This window comes from Jaculus jaculus, chromosome 9 (assembly GCF_020740685.1).
Source record: "Jaculus jaculus isolate mJacJac1 chromosome 9, mJacJac1.mat.Y.cur, whole genome shotgun sequence".
Taxonomy (NCBI): Eukaryota; Metazoa; Chordata; class Mammalia; order Rodentia; family Dipodidae; genus Jaculus; species Jaculus jaculus.
Genome location: NC_059110.1, coordinates 14,951,544 through 14,976,632, shown reverse-complemented (window position 1 = coordinate 14,976,632; position 25,089 = coordinate 14,951,544). Strand labels below are relative to the sequence as shown.

At 47.1% G+C, this 25,089-nt stretch overlaps 1 protein-coding gene across 2 annotated transcripts in view; it reads left to right on the top strand.

Moving 5' to 3' along the window:
* The window catches only part of Akap12 (A-kinase anchoring protein 12), a 100,235-nt gene that overhangs the window by 53,678 nt on the left and 21,468 nt on the right, over nt 1-25,089 (top strand). Inside the window, exon 1 of one of the 2 annotated variants that reach the window (XM_045158384.1) lies at nt 21,466-21,664. The exons of the other annotated variant lie outside the window; for it this stretch is intronic. Within the exon in view, the coding sequence (XP_045014319.1) occupies nt 21,640-21,664 (25 nt within the window). The 5' untranslated portion in view covers nt 21,466-21,639. Of the gene's footprint in view, nt 1-21,465; nt 21,665-25,089 lie in introns of those variants that run through there. 2 annotated transcript variants of the gene reach the window in all.

Sequence of the window (25,089 nt, the reverse complement as noted above, 5' to 3'; positions counted from 1 at the left end):
TCAGCTTTATTCTGTTGCTATTTAATCCTCCGAGCCTAGAACAGTATTCGAACATACTATGTGTCCAACAAATGCTTAAATAAACAAACTCCAAATGAACGCACCACCTTGTGCATCTGGCTTATGTGGGTACTAGGGAATCAAACCTGAATCCTTAAGGGCTTCACAGGCAAGTACCTTAACCACTAAGCCATCTCTCCAGCCCTAGCTCCCTTTGCAAACATGTTTTTTTTGTTGTTGTTGTTATTGTTTTCAGTTCTGGGAATTGAACACAGGACCTTGTGCACACAAGGCAGGTGATCTACCACTGAGCCAAATCTCCTAACTAATCTTTTTCTTTTTTCCGAGGTAGGGTCTCACTCTAGCCCAGGCTGACCTGGAATTCACTACATAGTCTCAGGCTGGCCTCGAACTCACAATGATCTTCCTACCTCTGCCTTCTAAGTGCTGGGATTAAAGGCGTGCACCAGCATACCTGGTTATTTGAATCTTTTTTTCTTTAATATATTTTTTAAATATTTTATTTATTTATTTGAGAGGGTGGGAGGGAGAGAAAGGAAGAGGCAAATAGAGAGAACTGGGCATTCCAGGGCCTCCAGCCACTGTAAACGAACTCCAGATACATGCACTGCCTTGTGCACCTGGCTTACTTGGGTATTGGAGATTCAAACCTGGGTCCTTAGGCTTTACAGGCAAGCTCCTTAACCTCTAAACTATCATTCCAACCCCTCTTTTTAAAATTTTTTTTAAAAATGTTTTTAAAAATATTTTATTTATTTGAGAGAGAAAGACACAGGGAGAAAGAGAGAGAATGGGTACACTAGGGCCTTCAGCAACTACAAACGAACTCCAGACGCATGCACCACCTTGTGCATCTGGCTTATGTGGGTCCTGGGGAATCAAACCAAAGTCCTTTGGCTTTGCAGGCAACTGCCTTAAGCACTAAGCCATCTCTCCAGCCCCGTCTCCAACCCCTCTTTAATATTTTTTTATTCATTTGCAGAGAGAGAGAATGAAATTTTGGGTGCACCAGAGTCTCCTACCACTACAAGCAAACATCCCTTTATGAACCTGGCTTTACAAGAGCACTGGGGAATTGAACCTAGGTCACTAGGCTTTTCAGGCAAGTGACTTAACCACTGAACCATCTCTCCAGCTCTAATCTTGTATTTTCAGTGATGAGGAGAATTTTTTCTTTTTTTCACCCTGAGGTAGTTTCTCACGATAGTCCAGGCTGACCTGGAATTCACTCGGTAGTCCCAGACTAGCCTGAAACTCTCAGTGATTACCTCTGCCTCCTGAGTACTGGGATTAGAGGCATGCGTCATTGGGGATTCTTTATGTCAGCTCATTTTCTGTGTAGTTTACATAGTGCAGCTGTTCCACCCCCCACCCAGGTAGGGTTTTGCAGTAATCTGCTGTAGCCCAGGCTGACCTGGAATTCACTAGGTAGCCTCAGAGTGGCCTTGAACTCAGGGCGAACCTCCTAACTCTGCCTCCGCTGTGCTGGGCGGGATTCAAGGCGTGCGCCACCACGCCCACTTGCTTGTTTGTTGCTTAGTCTGGGTCTTGCTGTGTAGCCTAGGTTGGCCTCAAGCTGGCAGCAATCCCATTGCCTCAGCCTCCGTAGTGATGGGATGCGTGCTCCGTGCCCAGCCAGTACTGCAACTCTGTAGATCTTGGCCACAGCCGCTTTCTTTGGTTGCTTGGGCCAAAAACAGAGCTGGATCCAAGGCGGCTGGGACCCACTCCCAGGTGCTTCCTGCTGGCATGCAGGTATTGCCTGAAAACGTGAAAGCTGATCCTGACCTGCCCTTGGATTCAATGAGGATGCCTGGTGGTACCATCACATACCAGCGCTGTGTTGACCAAGAAAGTGCCCCCCAGCCCCGAGCACGCAGCACACACTTTGCTGTTTCAAATACATTGTAATTGCATGATGTTTTCTCAAGCTGTTTCGTTCCTGAACTCACGCAGACTAGGCCTCGCACTCAGGTGAAGGTAGTCACGTGCGGTTGCCGGGGAGGGGGGGCAGGTTTTGACCCAAAGGCTCTGCTTTGTGGCCGCATTTCGAGTGGGGGGGGGGTGCTCCATGGTCATTTGTGTCGCGTACAAACAGCTGCTGCAAACACCCTGCTGCCCTTGTCCTCAGGGAAGCTCTTGGATTCGTTTATATTAACCAGCCACCAAGACGTCCCGAGAACAGACTGCTTTCCTCTGAACGGTGGTATTGGAGCTGCAGTGCGGCATGGATAATCCGTGCAAGTCAACAAAAGGTGGGGTTTGCACCGAGAAGAAGGAGAGAAAGTTTTCATTCTTTCTCCTTTCTGTTCCCCTTCCGCGTCTCGCTCTAGCCCAGGCCAGCCTGGAATTCACTATATAGTCTCAGACTGGCCTCCAATTCACAGCAACCCTCCTACCTTGACCTCCTGAGCGCTAGGATTAAAGGGACGCACCAGCACGCCTGGCATTTTTTGTTGTTTTTCGAGGTACGGTCTCACTCTGGTCCAGGCTGACCTGGAATTCACTATGGAGTCTCAGGGTGGCCTCGAACTCACGGCGATCCTCCTACCTCTGCCTCCCGAGTGCTGGGATTAAGGGCGTGCGCCACCATGCCCATCTTATTTTTGCTTTTTTGATATTAATGATGAAATGCTTCTATTTTTAAATTTTATTTATCTGTTTTGTGTGTGTGTGGGCCAGAGAGAGGTTAACCTTAGATGCTTTCTCTACTGCTCTTCCATGTTATTGCCTTGAGGTAGGGTCACTGATTTGAACCTGGATGTGGAGGTTTGAATGGGGTGTTCCCCTATAAATTCATGTGTTCTGACTGCTTGGTTCCCAGCTGGGGGCAATTTGGAAATTGAAGTCTCTCTGGAGAAGGTGCACTGACTGGGGGTGAGCTTGTGGGTGTCACAGACCAGCCCCTTCTTGTCAGGCTCCTTCTCAAGCAGTAGTGCTCTCCCTGTTGGAGCAGAGGCGATGCCCGGCCCCTGCACATGCCATCCTTTCCCCCCCCATCAGGGAGCTTCCTTCCCCTACGGTCTGTAAGCCGCCCAGCAGCTGCTTTCGGCCAGTTGCCTTGGGCCAGCACCGTGAAGGATTGCAGCACCAGAGCTCACTGTTCATTTACTAGACTGCTGACCGGCGAACCCCAGCAATCCTCCTGTCTCTGCCTCCCTCAGCTCCTCCCCCCCAGCATTCTGTGTGGTTGCTAGGTAGGGGTCAACGACCCCTCCTCATGAGCACCGTAATCACCCACCCAGCCTTCTCGCCATGTGGTGGTGTTTTTTTTTTCCAAGGTAGGGTCTCACTCTAGCTGAGGCTGACCTAGAATTCACTATGGAGTCTCAGGGTGGCCTCGAACTCACGGCGATCCTCCTAACTCTGCCTCCCCGGTGCTGGGATTAAAGGCGTGCGCCACCACGCCTGGCTTCCAGCCCATTTTTGATACAAGGTCTCTCACCCTATAGCTCAGACTGGCTTGGAATTCATTACAAACACTGAAGCTGGCTTTAAATTTACACCAATCCTCCTGCCTCAGCCTCCCAAGTGCTGGGATTACCATGTTTGGCTTCCCTCTGTTCCTTTTAAATTGTTTAATTTCAGGTGAGGGTTCCTTTTTTTTTTTTTTTTTCGGTTGTTTGTTTATTTGAGTTAGGGTCTCGCTGTAGCCCAGGCTGGCCTGGAATTCACTGTGTAGTCTCAGTCTCACCTTGAACTCACAGCAATCCTCCTGCCTTCCCTCCAGAGCGTTGGGATTAAAGGTGTGCTTAATCATTGTTTTTCAGTGTGACCTTCATTTGAATCCTTCCTTTTGTTGCAACTTTAGCTGTAAAACGAGAGTCCCCTTCCATTTCTGAAATTCTATCACTGAGATCGTTGTTACTCCCATGGGCCATAAGAGCCGCAGAGGGCATTAGCTATTGTAGACACTCAGGTGCCCTTGGGTTGGTGGGACTATACTAGGAAATTTCATTGTCACTGTTCATGAAACTAATTTGGCGTGTTTTCTTTTTTTACCATTTATTCCCCCCATTCCCGGCCCCGCCAGGCAGGGTCTCACTCTTCTAGCCCACGCTGGCTTTGAACTCACTCTGTAACGCCAGGCTGGCCTTGAATTTGAGGCCATCCTACCTCAGTGCTGGAAATCAAGGTGTGTGACACCATGTCTGGTTCTGTTTGAAGTTTTTTGTTTGAAGTTTTTTGTTGTTGTGGTGGTTGTTTCCCCCTGAGGTAAGGTCTCACTGTAGCCTAGGCTGATCTGGAATTCACTATCTAGTCCCAGGCTGGCCTTGAACTCACTGCGATACTCCTGCCTCTGCCTCCCAAATGCTGGGATTAAAGGCGTGCGCCACCATGCCTGACAGCTTGAAGATTTGGTTTTGAGGGTTGTTTTTGTCTGTCTGTTTTGCTTTTGTTTTTCAGATTCAGGCCTTCCTTTCTTTCTTTCTTTCTTTCAAGGTAGGCTCTTGCTGTATCCTGGGCTGACCTGGATTCACTATGCAATCTCAGGGTGACATTGAATTTAGGACAACCCTCCTACCTCAGCCTGCTGAGTGGCTTACATGGGTTGTGGGGAATTGAACCTTGGTCCTTTGGCCTTGCAGGCAAGTGCCTTAACTGCTAAGCTCTTAACTTGAAGTTTTAATTGAACAAAATGCTCATGTGTAATTAAACAAAATATTCAAGCATGTCTTGATACATAATCAGCTAGGTATGAAGGAATAAGATGAGAGCTGGAGAGATGGCTTAGCAGTGAAGGTGCTTTGCTTGCTAAGCCCGAAGACCCAGGTTTGATTTCCCCAGTAACCCACACAAGCCAGGTGCACAAAGTGGTGTATGCATCTGGAGTTCTTTTACTGTGGCTGGATGCCCTGGCATGCCCTATCTCTCTCTCTCTCTGTCCTCTCTCTCTCTTGCTCTCTTCCTCTTTCTCTCTCTCAAATAAATAACTTACTTAATAAAACATTAAATGGCTTTATAAGTGAATGTCACTATGTTCCTGGAAGGTTAAAAGTGAGAAGAGCTGGGCTTGGTCGTACATAATGCTACCATAATGAAATACCCAACTGTGGTTGTTTCAATGTGGTGGTGTAAATATATGACCCCACAGACTCGGGTGTTTTATTAAAATTGAGCTTCCTACTTGAGCCCCTTGCAGGCAGATCCCAGCTAGAGGGGGCGTGTCTCACTGTGGGCAGATCCCGGGGTCCAGTCCTAATGTGTGTTTGAGGGCAGATCTTCATTCCAGCCCAAAAGTGTGTGGAGAGCAGTTTTCACACAGGTGGTTCATGCTTGCTTGTGGTGCTGGCTGTTTTGTGGTTTCTCTGTTTGGATCTGTGGAAGGAATCAGCTTCTTAACAGGAAGGGGCTGGGATCCTATAATCCCCTTGGGGGTGGGGCGGGAGCATACTTCTAATGACTTAAGGGCCTCCCCCACTAGGCCTCTGCTCTAAAAGACAGTACTTACCAGGAGCTCCATCCTGGGGAACAATGACATGTGGACCTTTGGGATGGTCACCATCCCAACTATAGCAGTGAGTCAGAGAAGATATATTCTGTAGGCTTAAAATTCAGCTTCTTGGCCTGGAGAGATGGCTTAGTAGTTAAGGCATTTGCCTGCTAAGCCAAAGGATCCAGGTTCGATTTCCCCAGGACCCACATAAGCCAGATGCACAAGGGGCATATGCGTCTGGAGTTCATTTGCAGTGGCTAGGGTCCCTGACGTGCCCATTCTCTCTCTCTCTCTCTTTCTCTCTCTGTCTCTCTCTGTGCTTGCAAATAAATAAATATATATATATATATTTTAAATCAGCTTCTTAAGCCAGACATGGTAGCACACGCCTTTAAACCCAGCACTCAGGAGGCAGAGGTAGGAGGATCACCATGAGTTTGAGGTCACCCTGAGACTGAATTCCAGATCAGTCTGGACTAGAGTGAGACCCTACCTCAAAAAAAAAAAAAAAAATTCGCTTCTTAGCTTATCAGTTAGGACCTCTTCCAGGGTACCACACTTTGAATTATGTTCCAATTGCTTTTGTGGTTCAAGAGTCAGTACAGGGCTGGAGAGATGGCTTAGCGGTTAAGCGCTTGCCTGTGAAGCCTAAGGAACCAGGTTCGAGGCTCGGTTCCCCAGGTCCCACGTTAGCCAGATGCACAAGGGGGCGCACACGTCTGGAGTTCGTTTGCAGAGGCTGGAAGCCCTGGCGCGCCCATTCTCTCTCTCTTTATCTGTCTTTCTCTCTGTGTCTGTCGCTCTCAAATAAATAAATTAATTAATTTAAAAAAAGAGTCAGTACAGAGTTCAGGATGCCTTAAACAGCTCTCCTCTAACCTGCAGTGTTCACACTGTCTGCACACAATGTCTGCACAGGTGTGCAAGTGAAAAGGTGACCTGTGCTAGATTTAATAAGCTGAACAAACTGCTGGGTTTTTTAAAAATATTTTTTGTTTATTTTTTATTTATTTATTTGAGAGCGACAGACAAAGAGAGAAAGAGGCAGAGAGAGACAGAATGGGTGTGCCAGGGCCTCCAGCCACTGCAAACAAACTCCAGACGTGTGCGCCCCCCCCTTGTGCATCTGGCTAATGAGTCCTGGGGAATCGAGCCTCGAACCGGGGTCCTTAGGCTTCACAGGCAAGTGCTTAACCGCTAAGCCATCTCTCCAGCCCCAAACTGCTGGTTTTAATGTATCTCATCATAGACTTGTGTTTGGGAAAGTACCAAGCACATGACCAGTGATGCTGGTGAACATGCTGAGGCTGCAGTAACAACACTAGATCCAGAGGTTTAGGCAGCGAGTGCTCATCTCATAGTGGATGGGCATTTAAAAAAATTTTTTTATTTATTTTCGAGACAGGTGGTAGATGGGAGAGAGAGAAAAAGACTGGGAGAGCTGAACTCTAGACACATGTACAACCTTGTTTATCTGGCTTTCATGAGTACTGGGGAATTGAATCTGGGTCCTTTGGCTTTGCAGGCAAGTGCCTTAACTGCTAAGCCATCTCTCCAGCCCTGCCTTCTTCATCTTCTTGTTTTTGTTTTTTTTTATTTAATTTTTATTTATTTATTTGAGAGTGACAGACACAGAGAGAAAGACAGATAGAGGGAGAGAGAGAGAATGGGCGCGCCAGGGCTTCCAGCCTCTGCAAACGAACTCCAGACACGTGCGCCCCCTTGTGCATCTGGCTAACGTGGGACCTGGGGAACCAAGCCTCGAACCAGGGTCCTTAGGCTTCACAGGCAAGCGCTTAACCGCTAAGCCATCTCTCCAGCCCCATCTTCTTGTTTTTTAAAAATTCTAGGTAAGGTTTCTCTCTAGCCCAGGTTGACCTGGAACTCACTGTATAGGCTCAGGGTGGCCACTATGCCTGGCTTTGGATGGTCAATTCTGATGTCTCCGAAGGCCTGCCTCTCTTTCTCTCCCCATCCCCTCTCTTTCTCTTTCTCTCCTGTTCTCACACGTTCTCTTTCTTTCTGTACCCCTAGTGTCTTTGTGTATCCCCATTTCTTCCCATAAAGACACCAGACAGATCGGGTTGCAGCCTACTCCGAGCTCACTTTTTGACTTTAACTGGGTGTGGGGGAAGTTGAGACAAAGGTCTCAATAAGTTGCCCAAGCTATCCTTGAACTTGCTCTGTTGCCCGGGCTGGTTTTGAACTCTCTAGGTGAGCCACCACATTTGGCTTCATTGCTTCTTTAAAGAAATCCTCCCCCCCACACACACACCCTTTCCCCATAGCCTGAGCTACCAGGGTCTGGATTTCAACATACAAACAAATATACGAGGAGGAGGGCATAGCTGAGCCTGTAACATCATTCCTACAATTGTTAACTTGGAAAGTCAGATTTGAGACCAAGTAGAGGGAACTTAGTTTTGCATGTACATAGTGTGTGTGGAGGGCTGTGCACACGTGTGTGCAGATATTTGTGCCCCTGCGTGCATGTGGAGAGCAGAGGAGAGTGTCAGGTGTCTCTCCTTCCTGACTCCTCGGTGTGCAGGAATTGCTCTTACCCTCTGAGCCATCTCTCTAGCCCCTGTGGAGGGAACTTTGAGGGCCCTTCCCCCCCCCCCCCCCGCTTTATGTGCTTGCAGATTTTGTCCATAAAAGGAGGCCATTTGTTCTACTGGAGTGATGTCTGCCTCCCTCTGACTGCTCTGCCCTGTTCCAGGGCCACCTTCTGGAACGGCATAGAACAAACTCACCTCCTTTTTCCACACGGCAGCCCTCGAAGTATTTGCAACCATCAATCATGCCTTTCCCTTTCATCTTTCTTCTCCAGGCAAAGCATCACCAGAGAATAGAAGCTGCCTCACATTAAAAGAAAAATGCCCAGACCTATATGTGCTTCTAGCAGGAATGTGCGCCCTGGCCGCCTGCCAAGCCTAACTAGAGTTCACTGTCACTGTTCTCAGCTTTTAAGTTTATTGCCCAATCTCTTCAAAAGTGAGCATAAAGCCAGGCGTGGTGGCACACTCGTGTAATTCCAGCATTTGGGAGGTGGAAGCCGGGTTATCCTTCGCTATACAGCGGGTTCCAGGCCAGCCTGGGGTTCCTTGAGACCCTGTCTCAAAGAAAAAAATTAATTAATTAAGGGCCGGGCATGGTGGCACCCGCTCAGGAGGCATAGGTAGGAGGATCTCCATGAGTTCCAGGCCACTCTGTGACTACATAGTGAATTCCAGGTCAGCCTGGACTAGACTGAAACTGTACCTCAAAAAAGCAGCAAAAAGAGAGAGAGAGAGAGATTGTAGCTTATTCAGTACTGTTGGGGAGAGAGCGCAGTCAGTGCTTGCCTCACAACCATGAGCACCCAAGTTTGCCGGACGCGCTGGTGCATGCCTGTAATCCCAGGGCTAACGAGGTAGAGACGGGAGGATCCTTGAGGCTGGATCCTTCGCTACCAGGGTCAGGACTTCAGCATAGTCACCTAATTGGTGAACTCCAGGCCAATGAGAGACCCTGTCTCAAAGGTGGACTGCACTCTTGAGGATGACACCCTAAGTTGTCCTCCGGCCTCCACGCATGTGTCCACACATGTATACCCATCCCCCCCCCACACACACACATGAATAATACCAGTGTTTGTGACTGGTTATAGAAAAAAGGTCTCCAGGGCTGGAGAGACGGCTTAGTGGTTAAGGTGCTTGCCTACAAAGCCAAAGGACCCAGGTTCGATTCCCCAGAACCCATGTAAGCCAGGTGCACAAGGTAAGGCATGCAACTGGTGTTTATTTGCAGTGGCTGAAGGCCCTGGCAAACCCATCCTACCCCGCTTCTCTGATAAAAAATAATTTTTTCAAAAAAAAAAGAAGTTCTCTTGTCAGGCATGGTGGCACATCCTTTAGTCCCAGCATTCAGGAGATGAGGTAGGAGGATTACTATGAGTTTGAGGCCAGCCTTGGCCTACAGAGTTTCAGGTCAGTCTTGACTAGAGTGAGACCCTGCCTCAAATAAACACCCAGCTGGGCGCGGTGGCACTCGCTTGTAGTCCCAGCATTTGGGAGGCAGAGCTTGGAGGCGTCTGAGGCCACTCTCAGACTACATGGTCAACTCCAGGTTAGCCTGGGCTAGAGTGAGACCCTACCTCAAAACACCAAAAAAAAAGGTAAAAGTTCTTGGATTTATAATAAAAACAAATAAGCCAGGGTGGTGACCCACACATTTAATCCCAGCATTCAGGTGGCAAAGGAAGGAGGATCACCTGGGTTCAAGGCCAGCCTGGGCTAGAGTGAGATCCTACCTCAGGGAGGGGGAAGAAAGAAAGAAAGAAAGAAAGAAAGAAAGAAAGAAAGAAAGAAAGAAAGAAAGAAAGAAAGAAAGAAAGAGAGGAAGGGAGGAAGGAAGAGAGGAAGGGAGGAAGGGAGGAAGGGAGGAAAGAAAGAAAGAAGGAAGGAAAGAAAGAAAGAAGGAAGGAAAGAAAGAAAGAAGGAAGGAAAGAAAGAAAGAAGGAAGGAAAGAAAGAAAGAAGGAAGGAAAGAAAGAAAGAAAGGAAGGAAAGAAAGAAAGAAAGGAAGGAAAGAAAGAAGGAAGGAAGGAAAGAAGGAAGGAAGGAAAGAAAGAAGGAAGGAAAGAAAGAAGGAAGGAAAGAAAGAAAGAAGGAAGGAAAGAAAGAAAGAAAGGAAGGAAAGAAAGAAAGAAAGGAAGGAAAGAAAGAAGGAAGGAAGGAAAGAAGGAAGGAAGGAAAGAAGGAAGGAAGGAAAGAAAGAAGGAAGGAAAGAAAGAAGGAAGGAAAGAAAGAAGGAAAGAAAGAAGGAAAGGAAGGAAGAAAGAAAGAAAGGGAGAAAGAAAGGGAGAAGGAAAGGGAGAAGGAAAGAGAGAAGGAAAGAAAAGAGCTGAGCATGGTGGCACATGCCTATAATCCCAATGTTTGGGAGGTTGAAGTAGGAGGATCACTGTGAGTCCAAGGCGAGCCTGGAACTACAGAGTGAGTTCCAGGTCAGCCTGGGCTAGAGTGAGACCCTACCTTGGAAAACTAAAAAGAAAAAAAGTTCTTGGATGTTTGTTATATGTGTGTGTGGTATACATATTCATATGTATATAGATTGGCACACGTGTGTGCGTGCATGTGCAGATGCATGTGTGTGCATGTGGAGGCCAGAGGTCCACTCAGGGTGTCTTCCTCATTACCATCCACCTTACTTGAGGAAGGGTCTCTGGCTGAACCTGGAGCCCCGGGTTTCCCGTTTCCGCCTCACCCCAATCCACCCAGCGCTGGGATTGCGGACCTTTGTCATCGCTCCCGTGTTCTGCGTTAGTTCTGGGGATCTGAACCCAGGTCCTTATGTCATGTCGGTGTCTAGCACTTACTCACTTGGCCATCTCCCCCGTCTCTCGAACATATTTGTTAAGAATACTTACTTGTGGGCTGGAGAGATGGCTTAGTGGTTAAGGCACTTGCCTGTGAAGCCTAAGGATCCAGGTTCGATGCTCCAGGTCCCACGTAAGCCAGAATCACAAGGTGGCACATGCGTCTGGAATTCATTTGCAGTGGCTAAATGCCCTGGCCTGCCCATTCTTTCCTTTTCTCTCCCTCTCTGTCTCTAATAAATCAGCAAAAATAAATCATTTAAAAAAAAAAAAAAAAAAAGAACGCTTGCTTGGCATACATGAGACTCAGTTCAATCCCCAGAACCGCAAACCAAACTCACAAAGTCATCTGGCGTCTGCAGCTCAGACAAGGCTCCTCACCAGCCCCTTCCCATGCCAGCGCCCCAAATCTCAGATCCCCAGCCTTCAAAACCATGAGAAATTAGTAGGTTTTGTCTGGGAGCTCTTGGTTTTTCGTTCTCCACAGTTACCTAAGCGCAGACCTAGATAGTCAGCGAATGAACTTTTTACAAACTGCAGTGCTTTTGCCATGCCTGTCAAAATCTTGGCTCCAAGTGTTTTCTCTAGCTGAGTCAACTCCCCGTCAGCGCCCCGAGACCCATTAGGATCTCCCCTTGATGGATGCGCAGCTATCCAACGTGCCTCTGTCCAGAGATGATCCCCCCCGGGCAGCTGAGGAGATGGTCTCGGTCTCGGGCACGAATCTCCACGTGAATAAACTGGACTGCTGAGCTGTCAGTCTCAAAGCCCAAATACCTCACTCCTGGAAAATTCACCTCATCTTCCCCTTGGTTTTTTGTCCTCCTCTGGGATCATTGTTCACATTAGACTTTTCTGAAATGGTTCTTGGCACCTCCCCCTTTCTCTCTCTCTTTCTTTTTGAGACAAATTCTCACTATGTATCTCAGACTGAACTCAAACTTCCAATCCTCCTGCCTCAGCCTCTGGGGTAGTGTGGTTACAGACCTGAGCCACCATGCCCGGCTTTTCCTTCCATTTTCTATTTCATCTGCCTGGAATTCATTTGCAGTGGCTGCAATTTTTTTCTGTTTGCATTGTGTTTGGCTCTCACCTTCTGGAAAAGATATCTTCTCCCTCTCTCTCTCTCTCTCTCTCTCTTATTTTTCCCAAAGTAAGGTTTCACTGTAGCTCAGGTTGGCCTGGAATTCACTGGGTAGCCCTGAACTCACGGTAATCCTCTTACCTCTCTGCCTTTCAAGTGCTGGGATGAAAGGTGTACACCACCATGCCTGGCTATCTTTTTATCTTTGTTACTATATTTTTATTTTCTTTTTTTTTTAAAGTTTTTATTTTAATTTATTTATTTGAGAGCAACAGACAGAGAGAAAGAGGCAGGGAGAGAGAGAATGGGCGCGCCAGGGCCTCTAGCCACTGCAAATGAACTCCAGATGCATGCGCCCCCTTGTGCATCTGGCTAACTTGGATCCTGGGGAATCAAACCTTGAACTGGGGTCCTTAGGCTTCACAGGCAAGTGCTTAACCACTAAGCCATCTCTCCAGTCCCAATATATTTTTATTTTCTAATAAGTGATTGTTTTTAGTTCTAAAGATGCATTTTTTAAAGCATCCTACTTTTGCTTGGTTGCAGTTTTTCTTTTATCTAGTTCCAGTGTTAGTGTGTGAATGTGTGTGCTGCTAAAGTGAGTTGTCTGTGTGTGCGTGTATTAAAGATCAAACCCTAAAAAAAAAAAAAAAAAAAAAAATCACACCCTAGACCTGACACGTCTAGGCATGCACTGTGCTCCTGAGCCACACTCTCTACCCCAGTCACAGAATTGATTTAGTTATTATTTTACATTTAATTAACTAATTATTTTTTGTGGGATTTTTTTTGTCGTTGTTTGTTTTGTTTTTTGAAGTAGGGTCTCACTGTAGCTCAGGCTGATTTGTGAGTTTTTTTTGAGACAGGATCTCACTGTGTAGTCCAGGCTGTCCTGAAGCTCACTAAGTAGCCCAGGCTGGCCACAAACTTGGTAGCCCAGGTTGGCCACAAACTTGCAGCAATCCTCTTACTTCTCAGCGTCCCAAGTAGTGAATTTGCAGGATGTATGCCATCCCATCTGGCTAATTTATTTATTTTATTTTTTGGGTTTTCGAGGTAGGGTGTCACTCTAGCCCAGGCTGACCTGGAATTCACTATGGATTCTCAGGGTGGCCTTGAACTCACAGCAATCCTTCTACCTCTGTCTCCTGAGTACTGGGATTAAAGGCATGTACCACCATGCCCTACTAATTTATTTATTTGTTTGTGCTTTATGTTTTTGGGAGTTGAGCCAAGGGCTCTGCATGTGCTAGGTAACATCTATACCATTATACTGCACCCCCAGCTCTTTAGCTCTTTTTAGAGAAACAAAAAAGTTGTTTATTTCCATGTGTAGCATCTGTCTCTTCCAAATTGCTTTCCTTGTTTTTTATTTGATTGGGAGGTACTTTTTTTTTTTTTTTTTTTTTGAGGTAGGGTCGGTCTCACTGTAGCCCAGGCTGACCTGGAGTTCACCATGGAGTCTCAGGGTGGCCTCAAACTCACAGCGATCCTCCTACCTCTGCCTCCCGAGTGCTGGGATTAAAGACGTGCGCCACCACGCCTCGCTTTTGGGAGGTACTTTTGTTTGGTCTTTCACATTAACTGTCCCATTACATATCTACTTTAGAGACTGATTCTCTTATTTAAAAATTGGCTGGGGCTAGAGATATGGCTCAGTGGTTAAAAGGAACTTGTTTGCAAAGCTTGCTGGCCCAGGCTCAGTTCCCTAGGAAACCCCATGTAAAGTCAGATGTACAAAGTGATGAATGTGTTTGGAGTTTGTTTGCAGTGGCAGGGGCCCCCCTAGTATGCCCATTCTTCCTCTCTCTCTCTCTCTCTCAAATAAATAAATAAATAAATAATATGTTTTTAAAAAAATAGGCTGGGGCTGGAGAGATGGATTAGCAGTTAAACAGGACCCTGGTTCGAGGCTCAATTCCCCAGGACCCACATAAGCCACATGGTGGCGCATGTGTCTGGAGTTCACTTGCAGTGGCTGGAGGCCCTGCGGCACCCATTCTCCTTCTATTTTTTTTTTAATCATTTATTTATTTATTTGAGAGCGACAGACACAGAGAGAAAGACAGATAGAGGGAGAGAGAGAGAATGGGCGTGCCAGGGCTTCCAGCCTCTGCAAACGAACTCCAGACGCGTGCGCCCCCTTGTGCATCTGGCTAACGTGGGACCTGGGGAACCGAGCCTCGAACCGGGGTCCTTAGGCTTCACAGGCAAGCGCTTAACCGCTAAGCCATCTCTCCAGCCTATTTTTTTTTTTTTAATGTCTCTCTCCCTCTCTCTGTCTCTAATAAATAAATAAATAAAACTAAGAATCTTAAAAAAATGGGCTGGTGTGTTTCCAGGCAGGTCAGAGCAGCAGTGACACTCCAACAGGATAGTGGACTCCTAACATGTCCTTCCATGCTGCTCGAATGCCACCAGGAAACCTCTGCCGTTATGTAATCTCCCTGGAGTAGATGTGCCCTACTGCCGATGTGCTAGGAGCCTCAGGAAGGTGGGGAGCGGGGAACCCCAGTCCATACTGCATAACTTGACCCCCCCCCCTTGTCAAGATAATGTCCTTGTATGCCTAGCCTTATCCCATTCAGAAACTGCCGACTCTCTTAGACCTTAACACCTCGTCCGCTCCTGGGAACCTGCTAGCCTGTATTAATCCTACAAACTTTCAAGGTCTTCTTAGCATTCATGCTTCATCCAGCCAAACGTTCTAACTGTTGAGCTTGTAAGTAGAAATGGTAGCTGAATGGGTTGGGGACATGGCTCAGCAGTTAAACCACTTGCCTGTGAAGCCAAAAGACCCAGGTTCGATTCCCCAGGACCCACATAAGACAAATGCACAAGGTGGTGCATGTGTCTGTAGTTTGCAGTGGCTGGAGACCCTGATATCATGTCCATTCTCTTTCTCTCTCTTCTTTCTCTCTCTCTCAAATAAATAAATGTAAATATAAATTAAAAAAAAAAAAGAAAAGAAATAGCAGCTGAATCTAGGCATGGTGGCGCACGCCTTTAATCCCAGCACTTGGGAGGCAGAGGTAGGAGGATAGCCATGAGTTCAAGGCCACCCTGAGACTCCATAGTGAGTGCCAGGTCAGCCTGGGCTTAGAGTGAGACCCTACCACAAAAGAACAAAAAGAGAGAGAGGTGATATTTACTTTCTACCCCTCTTATTATTCAAGTTGGGCTTCTTGGTTTTTCAAAAATATTTTTATTTTCAGGCAGAGAGAAAGAGAAAATGAATGTGTATGGGCACACCAGGCCTCCAGCTGCTGCATATGAATGAACTCCAGACACATGTGCCACTTTGAGCATCTGGCTTTACGTGGGTCCTGGAGAATTGAACCCCACGCCTGCAGGCTTTGCAAGCAAGTGCCCTTACCACTGAGCTTTCTTCCCAAACAGTTGCTTGTTTTGTTGTTTGTTTGTTTGTTTGTTTTCTTTGAGGTAGGGTCTCACTGTGTCTAGCCCAGGCTGACCTGAAATACACTCTGTAGTCTCAGGGTGGCCTTGAACTCACAGCAGTTCTCCTACCTCTGCCTCGCAGGTGCTGAGATTAAAGGTGTGTGCCACAATACCTGGCTTTAATATATATATATATATATATTTGAGAGAAAAATAGCGAGAGACAGAATGAGCACGCCAAGGCTTCCAGCTGCTGGAAATGAACTGCAGATGCATGTGGCCCTGCTTGGTTTTAGGGACGGGTTTTGCTATGTTCATAGTCCAGGCTAGCTTCAAAGTCACGGTCCTGTACTTGCGGAGCACCAGAATAGCTGGGACTTACAGGCGTGCGCCGCCGCCACACGTAACGCAAATTGAGTTTTCAATGCTTATTTCCCCCAGTGCCTCTGAAGTGTCTTAAAGTTCCACGTTCATCAGATTATTTATTTGGGGGATTTTGAATTGAAATAACCGTATCTACATAAACATGTTCAATTCATCTGAACCATAACATTCAATTAGCTAGTATTTGTATTGGCGGCAGGAGGCAGAGAGACCTAAAGACGCAGAGCCCAGGAGACGCAGCCGTCCTTCTCTAACTCGCCAGTGTCAGTCACATTCAGTGCCGTCAGTCAGGTCCTACTTGGCCAACCCAGCCAGCCTTGGATCGAAGAAATCTTGAGGGGTGCACAGGAGGAATGTGTGTACTGGATGAAAGTGCACAGACGTTTTCTCGTCATCATTCCCTAAACAATACAGGAGAACGCCATACGTAGCCTTTGCGTTGTGTTAGGTGCTAGGAGTGACGTAGGAGTAATTTAAAGTGAGCTAAAGAGAACCACGGGTATATACCTGTAATCCCAGCATATGAACCATATGAGCATCTGAGGCAGAATTGTGAGTTTGAGGCCAGCCTGGACTACACGTTGAAACCCTGTCTCATTAAAAAAAAAAAAAAAAGCCTGTCTTACTTTAGCCCAGGCTGACCTGGAATTCACTCTATTTTCAGGGTGGCTTTGAACTCATGGCTATCCTCCTACCTCTGCCTCCGGAGTGCTGAGATTACAGGTGTGCATCACCACACCTGGCTACCCTCTCTATTATTAAACTTGTTTTTTTTGTTACAGAGATGTCATTCCAGGGGCTGGAAAGATGGCTCAACAGTTAAGTGCTTGTCTGCAAAGCCTAATGATCCTGGTTCAATTCCCCAGTACTCATGTAAAGCCAGATGCATGTATCTGGAGTTCATTTGCAGTGGCTAGAGGCCCTGGTGCACCTATTCTGTCTGTCTCTCTTCTATTTCTCTATGCTTGTGAATATATATATATATATATATATATATTTTTAAAATATTTAGTTATTTATTTGCAAGCAGAAAGAGAGAAGAGAGACAGACTGAGAGAGAATGGGCACGTCAGGGCCTCTAGCCACTGCAAACTCCAGACGTATGGGCCCCTTGTGCATCTGGCTGGCTTACGTGGGTTCTGGAAAATCGAACCTGTGTCCTTTGGTTTCACAGGCAAATGCCTTAACCACTAAGCCATCTCTCCAACCCATAAATATGTATTTTTTAAATATGTCATTTGCTGGGTGTGGTGGCACATGCCTTTAATCCCAGCACTCGGGAGGCAGAGGTACAAAGATCATTATGAGTTCGAGGCCAGCCTGAGACTCTATAGTGGATTCCAGGTCAGCCTGAGCTAGAGCAAGACCCTACCTTGGGAAGGAAAAAAGAATTATTGGAAACTGGGCGTGGTGGTGCATATCTGTAGTCCCAATATTTTAGAGGTAGAGGCAAGGAAGATGAGGAGTTTGAAGCCATCTTGAGCTACACAAAGACCTGTCTCAAAAAAAGGAAGGTGGAAATTCCAGGTCAGCCTCCTGGACCAGAGTGAAACCCTACCTCGAAAAACCAAAAAAAAAAAAAAAAAAAAAAGGAAGGTGGAGGGCTGGAGAGATGGCTTAGCAGTTAAGCACTTGCCTGTGAAGCCTAAGGACCCTGGTTCAAGGCTTGATTCCCCAAGACCCATGTTAGCCAGATACACAAGGGGGCGCATGCGTCTGGAGTTCGTTTGCAGTGGCTGGAAGCCCTGGCTTGCCCATTCTCCCTCTCCCTCTCTCTCTCTCCCTCTCTGTCACTCTCAAATAAGTAAAAAAAGCTCTCAAATAAATAAGGTAAAAAAAAAAAAAAAAGGAAGGTGGAGCTGGGCATGGTAGTGTACGCCTTTAAACCCAACAGAGGTAGGAGGATCACTGTGAGTTCAAAACCACCCTGAGACTTCATAGTGAATTCCAGGTCAGCCTGGACTAGAGTGAGACCCTACCTCGGAAAAAGAGGGAAGGTTGCCCAGTGATGTAGCTCAGTGCAAGCCCAGGATTCTGTTTCCAGCACAAGGACCATGGCAGTGGTGCATGCCAAGAATCCCTGTACTTGGGAGCATTAGTAGGTGTTTAGGGGCAGGAGGACCAGAAGTTGAAGGTCATCCTTGGCTACACAGAAAATTGGAAGCCAGAGCTGGCGAGATGGCTCAGCAGTTAAGGCACTTGCTTGTAAAACCTAAGGAACCGAGTTCGATTCCCCAGTACCCACATAAAGCCAGATGCAACAAGGTTTCACATGTGTAGGGAGTGCTGACAGTGGCTAGAGGCCCTGGCGCACCCATTCTCTTTCTCTCTGCCTCTCTCTCTCTCTCTCTCTCTCTCTTTCTCAAACAAATTAAATAAATCTTTTTAAAAAAAATTTAAAAAGAAAGAAAATCAGAAGTCATCCTGGGATACATGAAATGCTATCTCAGAAAATGTCATTTGAAACCTCTGTCATCTCTGGCCCTCCCTCCCCTTGCCTGGCCTCCCTGTGTGGCTGGGCCTGTAGCTGTGAGGAACACACTCATGAGTTCTGAGGAGGCCTGCTCTTGTCTCTATGGGCACTGTGCTTCAGGTAGGGATGTCTCCATCCTTCCTGAGGCCAGCTCACATGCCACTGCTGAGACAGGCTAACCCAGGTGTGCCCACCTCTGCTCCTGGGTAAGGCTACCACCCACAGCCACTGAGGCCAGACCCCTCCCTCCCCAAGTGTGTCTAGCATAATATAAGTGGAACGAGAAACCAGTAAATATTTGTTGAACCATGCTGATTGGGGAAAATGTTTTTAAAATATTTTATTTGAGAGAAAGAGAGGGCTGGGGGGTTGAGTGGGAAGGAGAGGAAGATAGAGAATGGGCAGGGGTGGGGAGATGGCTTAGCAGTTAAGGCACTTACTTGCCTGCAAAGCTTGAGTACGCTTGTTTGAATCTCCAGTTCCCACGTATAGCCAGATGCAAAAGTGATGCAAGTGTGCAAATGTCTCACATGCACACGCTTCTGGAGTTCGTTTACAGGCTCTGGTGCACCCATTCTCTGTCTCTCTCCAAAACAAGTGGAAAAAAAAGAGCGGGGGGTGGGGATGGACATGCCAGGGCCTCCAGGCACTACAAATGATCTCCAGATGCATGTGCCACTTTATGCATATAGCTTCTGTGGGTACTAGAGAATCGAACCATACTCCTTAGGATTTGCAGGCAAGCACCTTAACCACCAAGCCCAAACATTTTTTTTTTTCTTCTTTTCTATCATCCACCTATTGATGGGTATGGATTTTCCAACTGTTTTTGCTTTGAGTGGTGATATTTCTCTTTCAAAATTCTGGCGTAATGTAAACGAACAGAAGTAATAACAAAGGAAAGTTGCCTGCGATTTCACTGACCTTATGTCTGACCTTTCCTTCCATGTTTATCATGATTGATGGCTTTTCTTGGTCTGTCCAGACATGGAGGGACTTGCTGGGCAGCCATCCCCTGCACCCTGGCCTTTGTTAGAGATCAAAGAGAATATCTGCTGAGAGCCAGCAGCGCCCACATGATCTATTGCTCTGCCTCTGGCTTTAGCTCCTCTTTGAGAATCTCAGTTCTGGGGCTAGACAGGTGGCTGAGCTGTTAAGGCACTTCCCTGCAAAGCCTAAGGACCCGGGTTTGAGCCCCCAGTCCCCATGGTAACCCTGATTCATGTATACCGCTTCTCAGTACTAACAGCTGTGGACAGCACATGACTGTCATTGGGTGCCACCAAGGAAACACCTGGGCTCCTTAGTTGGTAACGCCTTCCTTTCTGTGAATCCAAATTCTAGTAGGAAGACACCACTGAGAAGGACGTGGTGGCCCAGGTCTTTAATCCCAGCACTCCAGAGGCAGAGGTCGGAAGATCACTGTGAGTTCCAGGTCAGCCTGAGCTACAGTGAGAGACCCTACCTCGAAAAACCACAACATTTTAAAAAATAAAAATTGTCTGGGCGTGGTGGCGCACACCTTTAATCCCAGCTCTCGGGAGGCAGAGGTAGGAGGATTGCCGTGAGTTCGAGGCCACCCTGAGAATGCAGAATGAATTCCAGGTCAGCCTGAGCTAAAGTGAGACCCTACCCTACCTGGAAAAAACAAAACAAAACAAAAAATTGGAAAAAATATTATTTGAGACTGAGGCAGAGACAGAGAGGGAAAGAATGGCATGCCAAGGCCCTCCTGCAACCATAAATGAGCTTTTTGCATCTGGCTTTACGTGCGCACTGGGGACTTGAAACCAGGCCTTTATGTTTTGCAAGCAAGTCCCTTTAATGGCTGGGATGGGTCCTGGGAGGGAGAAGGGGAATGGTGCGGCTGCCTTCCCCCTTCCAGCTCTGGGGACTGCAGCGTTCCCCTCGCACCAGGCTCTCTTGCTAACTAACTGCAACCTTGAGCTAAAGTCTCCTGGAGGGAAGATTAAAGGCTAGGAAGATGCTAAGTGGCTCGCAGATATCTGACGTGGCCCTTTGCTCCCCTTACCCAGTGCAGCAAGTAAGAGGGCCGAGGCTGTTTTGTGTAACCTTGCCTCTGATTGCCTTAAAGGACTTGGCCTTCGCTTTTGTCCATCCTGAGCCTGAGCATAGCGCGTGGCGCCCCCTGGTGGCAAGCAGCAGCCACGCGCCGCGCCTGCAGCGGGGATGAGCTGCCGCTTTTCCTGTTTTTTTCTCCTTTCATTGCTTAACTTGGCTTGACTTTGCTGTGCCCACTCTTGCACGCCGAACACCCCCCGCACCTCGAAGCAAGTAAAGAACAAGATCTTCAGGCCTGAAGAATAAAACTTAAACTTTCCCCCCTCCCCTCCCTTTGGTTGGTTTGCTTAGGGGAAGAGCCAGGGCTAATGGGGCCAGACAGGTACGTGGTGATAAGATAGGAGAAAGATGAAAAGGTAGGGCGAAACCCGGGGGTCCTAAGGGGGCTTCCCTGACAGAATCCCGCATAACGGCGGTGAGAACGACCAGCTCATTTCTTGCCCTTGTCTTGATGTAGAACGTTCAAGATGGATTTGAGACAGAGAATAATATATTCTTGGGCTGCCTGGATTTCTGAATTTTAAATGCACCTGGATTTCTGTGCTTTGGACTTGTACATCAGAAGCGTGATAATATCTGTATGTTTGACTTATGGCATAGTTTGAGCCAAACGTTTAGCTAATTTACCATTTAAAAAAAAAAGTCTGCTTTTTAAAAAGTTGCCTTGGTCAAATGTTGAGGACAAAATTCTGTTTGTAGCAGCCCTTCTCAAAAGAAGGTTGTGGGGAAACAGGACTACGGGGATTCGCCAGTCTTCCCAAGGGTCAGCATCATTTGCGTGTGTGGGAAACAGATGGCCGCATTATAAAATACCGTAGGTGTTAAAAGGGGAACGCTGTTTTGCGCCTCAGCTTTGAACAAGCTGCAGGCTGCAGAACACTGTATTATTAAGCATTGGGAGAATTTTAATATCAATGCGGTTATTTCCTTTACATAATTTTTTTTTTTTTTTTAATGAGAGTTGGGGGTGCAGGAGTGAAGTCATCGTTTCGACCAAATGTGGATGCTCTGTGGGTTTTATTCTCCCCAGAACCTTTAGGGCACTCTTCCCTGGGAGTCTCAGCCAAGCCTGCTGACCACCCTTGGGACCCGAGCCTTTAAGGTGCGTCACGTGACCCCGGGTGGCGGAGCCAAGTCCGGGCAGAGGCTTGGGGGCGGGGCGCGGCCGGGGGCGGGCGGGGGTGTGGTCCTCGCGTAATTAACCGGGCACCCGCAGCATCCGCGGCACTCTTCGCCGTGGGCATCTTTCAGGCACGTCGGGGACCCCGGCGCTCCGAGGGTGGCTGGCCCTGGGTTCTTTCTGGATCGCATCGGCAGGGAGGGGAGGGAGCTTCTGCCAGCTGCCAAAGGCGGGTGAAGACTGGCAGAGCTGACTCTTTTGGAGCTGGGCCGTATGAAAACATGCTGGGGACCATTACCATCACAGGTAAGGGACCAGCCATCTGCTTTGTTCTCCGTGGGTGACAGCAGGCCCCGGGGTGAGGGTGGGGGTGGGGTGGGGGGAAAAATGCTTCCTCCCTTGCTGGCGTGCATGTGGGTGGAGAGCTGGAGAGAGGTCAGTAGCAGGACCTCCGTGGGCGTTCATTTCTTCCAGTGGACTGTTTTTAACCTGGTCAAGCAAGAACCAAATAAACTTCACTTTTTTTTTTTTTCCCCCAAGCAGAATTCTCCCTGTCAGTACTCCAGGGAGACTGTGGAATGCATCTTGTTAGGGGCTGTACCTTTTCCTCTTGGGGGTGAGGGAAGAAAAGAGGTCAGGCTTGTCGTGCGAATTTCACAATAGCCGCCTGTGGTTATAGTCAAAAAGAAAGAGATTTAAGAAATCGCAAGTGTTGGGCATTTAGGCTTGCTTGTTAGCAACTTTCCACAAAGTTGCTGGTGGTGGTCTGCACCAGACTCACATTTTAGCCCTGCAGAAGTGAGCAGTGTGAATGTAGCAGCACAAGCTAGGAAGTAGGAATCTAGGTGTACAAACTGATATTTAACACCTCTCTAGACAGAGAGCTAATCTACGTTGGGCTGTTCGAATGCACTTATAGTACCCGTTAACTTGATATTTGGTAGTCTTAGGCAATTGTACTGTGGCCTGGCTTGTGGGAGCCTGTGAGCTTTTCCTGCACACACACACACACACTCTCTCTCTCTCTCTCTCTCTCTCTCTCTCACCCCATCAAGAAAATTAAACTCCACTTGCTGTGCTAATTTAATTTAGACTCACGAGAACAGCTCTGACTGACGTAAACATTTGAGATCTGTGTGGCCAAATCAACATACATTCTATAATGTCCAGCATAGACTTCGTAGGACCTGGACATTTCCTCAGTGTAACAGTTTTGGCAAAGCCTTGTCCTGTGGAGCTTGAAATGAATGTGAAGGTCTTAGCAAAACTAACCATGTGTCCCATGTGTCTCACTTCCTCCAGATGAGCCTGTTTACTCTGAGATTTCTTTCACAGTCTTTCCCTAAGTTAACGAGGCTAGCCCTCTTGCCATCCACCAGCATGAAATGTGTGACACCCAGAAACTGTTAGTAGATATGCAAATGAAAAAAATTCTCCATTTTTTTCCAAGTCATCAGTTTTTCTCTCAATTTATTAACATTTTCCATGATTATAAAAAATATCCCATAATACCCTCCCCCCCCCACTTTCCCCTTTGAAATTCCATTCTCCATCATATTCTCTCCCCATCTCAATCAGTCTCTCTCTCTCTCTCTCTCTCTCTCTCTCTCTCTCTCTCTTTTTTTTTTTTTCAAGGTAGGGTATCACTCTAGCTCAGGCTGACCTGGAATTCACTCTGTAGTCTCAGGGTGGCCTTGAACTCATGGTGATCCTCCTACCTCTGCCTCTTGAGTGCTGGGATTAAAGGCGTGCGCCACCACGCCCGGCTTCTCTTTTATTTTGATGTCATGATCTTTTCCTCCTCTTATGATGGTCTTGTGTAGGTAGTGTCAGGCACTATGAGGTCATGGATATCCAGGCCATTTTATGTCCGGAGGGAGCACGTTATAAGGAGTCCTACCCTTCCTTTGGCTCTTACATTCTTTCTGCCACCTCTTCTGCATTAGACCCTGAACCTTGGAAGAGTCTTGGAAGAGTTTTTATATGAATGAAATGTTCCAGTGCTTGCTCTTGACAAAGGCTGTCTGAAGCCATAGCTGAGGGTGGGGCTTCCTGGATCTCACTTTCTTCTGGGCACTTGGTAGATGTTTCGTGTGTAATGTGATATTTAGTAAATTTCCGTATTTGATTAGTTTGTCACATGCTGAGTTTCTTGTGGGGTGGAAAGTGATCCTTTTTAGCAGCGATTAAGGGTTAATCAACAAGTTCCCACAGCAGGCTTTTCACAATAGTTCAGATCATCCCAGCGGAGTAATAAATAAGAGGAAACATTTGGGAAGACTATGTTTTAAGGAATCTCCAGTGATTGGATCTGTTTCTTTCTGGATCATACTTTCATTACAGTGTGTGTAGAAAATGTGGCAGTCTTGCTCTTTTTGCTAGGAATAAGAAACTGCAAAAATTTAATGATAAGCAAACATTCCATGGGGAAGGAAGTAAAAAAAAAAATACAAGGGCATGTCAAGGTCTTTGCCTTTTTCTTGTGTAAGTTAACTGACAAAGGAGGATTTGGTCAGAATCTTGGAAAAGTAGTAAAGGCTTTAAAACTGGGTATTAAGGCTTAAGTATCAGTGATCTCTTCTGTCTTTGAGCTTACCCCTTTTATAAAGGGGGAAGAGAGGGGCTATAATTCCTACTGCTGGTTTGAAGGAGGATAGAATTGAAACCTTACTGCCCATTAACAGGATCAACTGTTTTGTAGGAACTACCTAAGAGTCATCATTTCTTTTATTGTTATTATTTTATATAAGCTAATTTTACACAGGTTAGTTTATATACGTTAATAAATTTATATTCATTTTACATAGGTTATTGTCATCTACCACCTCTCCCCCTAGTCTTCTCCCCTCTTCCAGGGTCCCCATTTCCCTGAGGGCCCTCCTCAGTAGGGTTAGTGGTGTTCACTGCAGGGTAATTAGGGACTTTGTCAGTTGAGGGGGTCGTGTGCCTCAGGAGATTTCTAGTTACCCAGCAGGGATTGTTGCAGGAAGATCGTTGAACCCTTCCTTCCTTCCTTCCTTCCTTCCTTCCTTCCTTCCTTCCTTCCTTCCTTCCTTCCTCCCTCCCTCCCTCCCTCCCTCCCCCCTCCCTCCCTCCCTCCCCCCCTCCCTCCCTCCCTCCCTCCCTCCCTCCCCCCTCCCTCCCTCCCTCCCTCCCTCCCTCCCTCCCTCCTTCCTTCCTTCCTTCCTTCCTTCCTTCCTTCCTTCCTTGTCAGAGAGACAGAGAGAATGGGCACGCCAGGGCCTCTAGCCACTACAAACCAACTCCAGATGTGCATGCCCCCTTGTGCATATGGCCTGTGTGGGCACTGGAGGATTGAACTGTGATTAGAGAGAGAGAGGCAGAGAGAGGGGGGAAAAAAAAACAGAGAGAGGGAGAATGGGCACTCCAGGGTCTCCTGTCACTGCAGACGAACTCCAGATGCATGTGTCCCCTTGTGCATCTGCTTGCATGGGTCCTGGGGAATCGAACTGAGGTTCTTTAGCTTTGCAGGCAAATGCCTTAACCGCTAAGCCATCTCTCCAGCCCCATGATGGATTATTCAAATGATATAGCATTGTCACATCTGAGGTCTCATGTGCTTAGTCCAGAAACTAGAAATTGACGATAAAAGAAGGGACTTCCTTCCCTAATGTACATAGCAGTCACATGCTAGCAGAAATCTGCATTCTGAATTAGGAAAACAACTTTTTTTAGTTTTCATTAACTCACACATATTTTTGAGATTAACT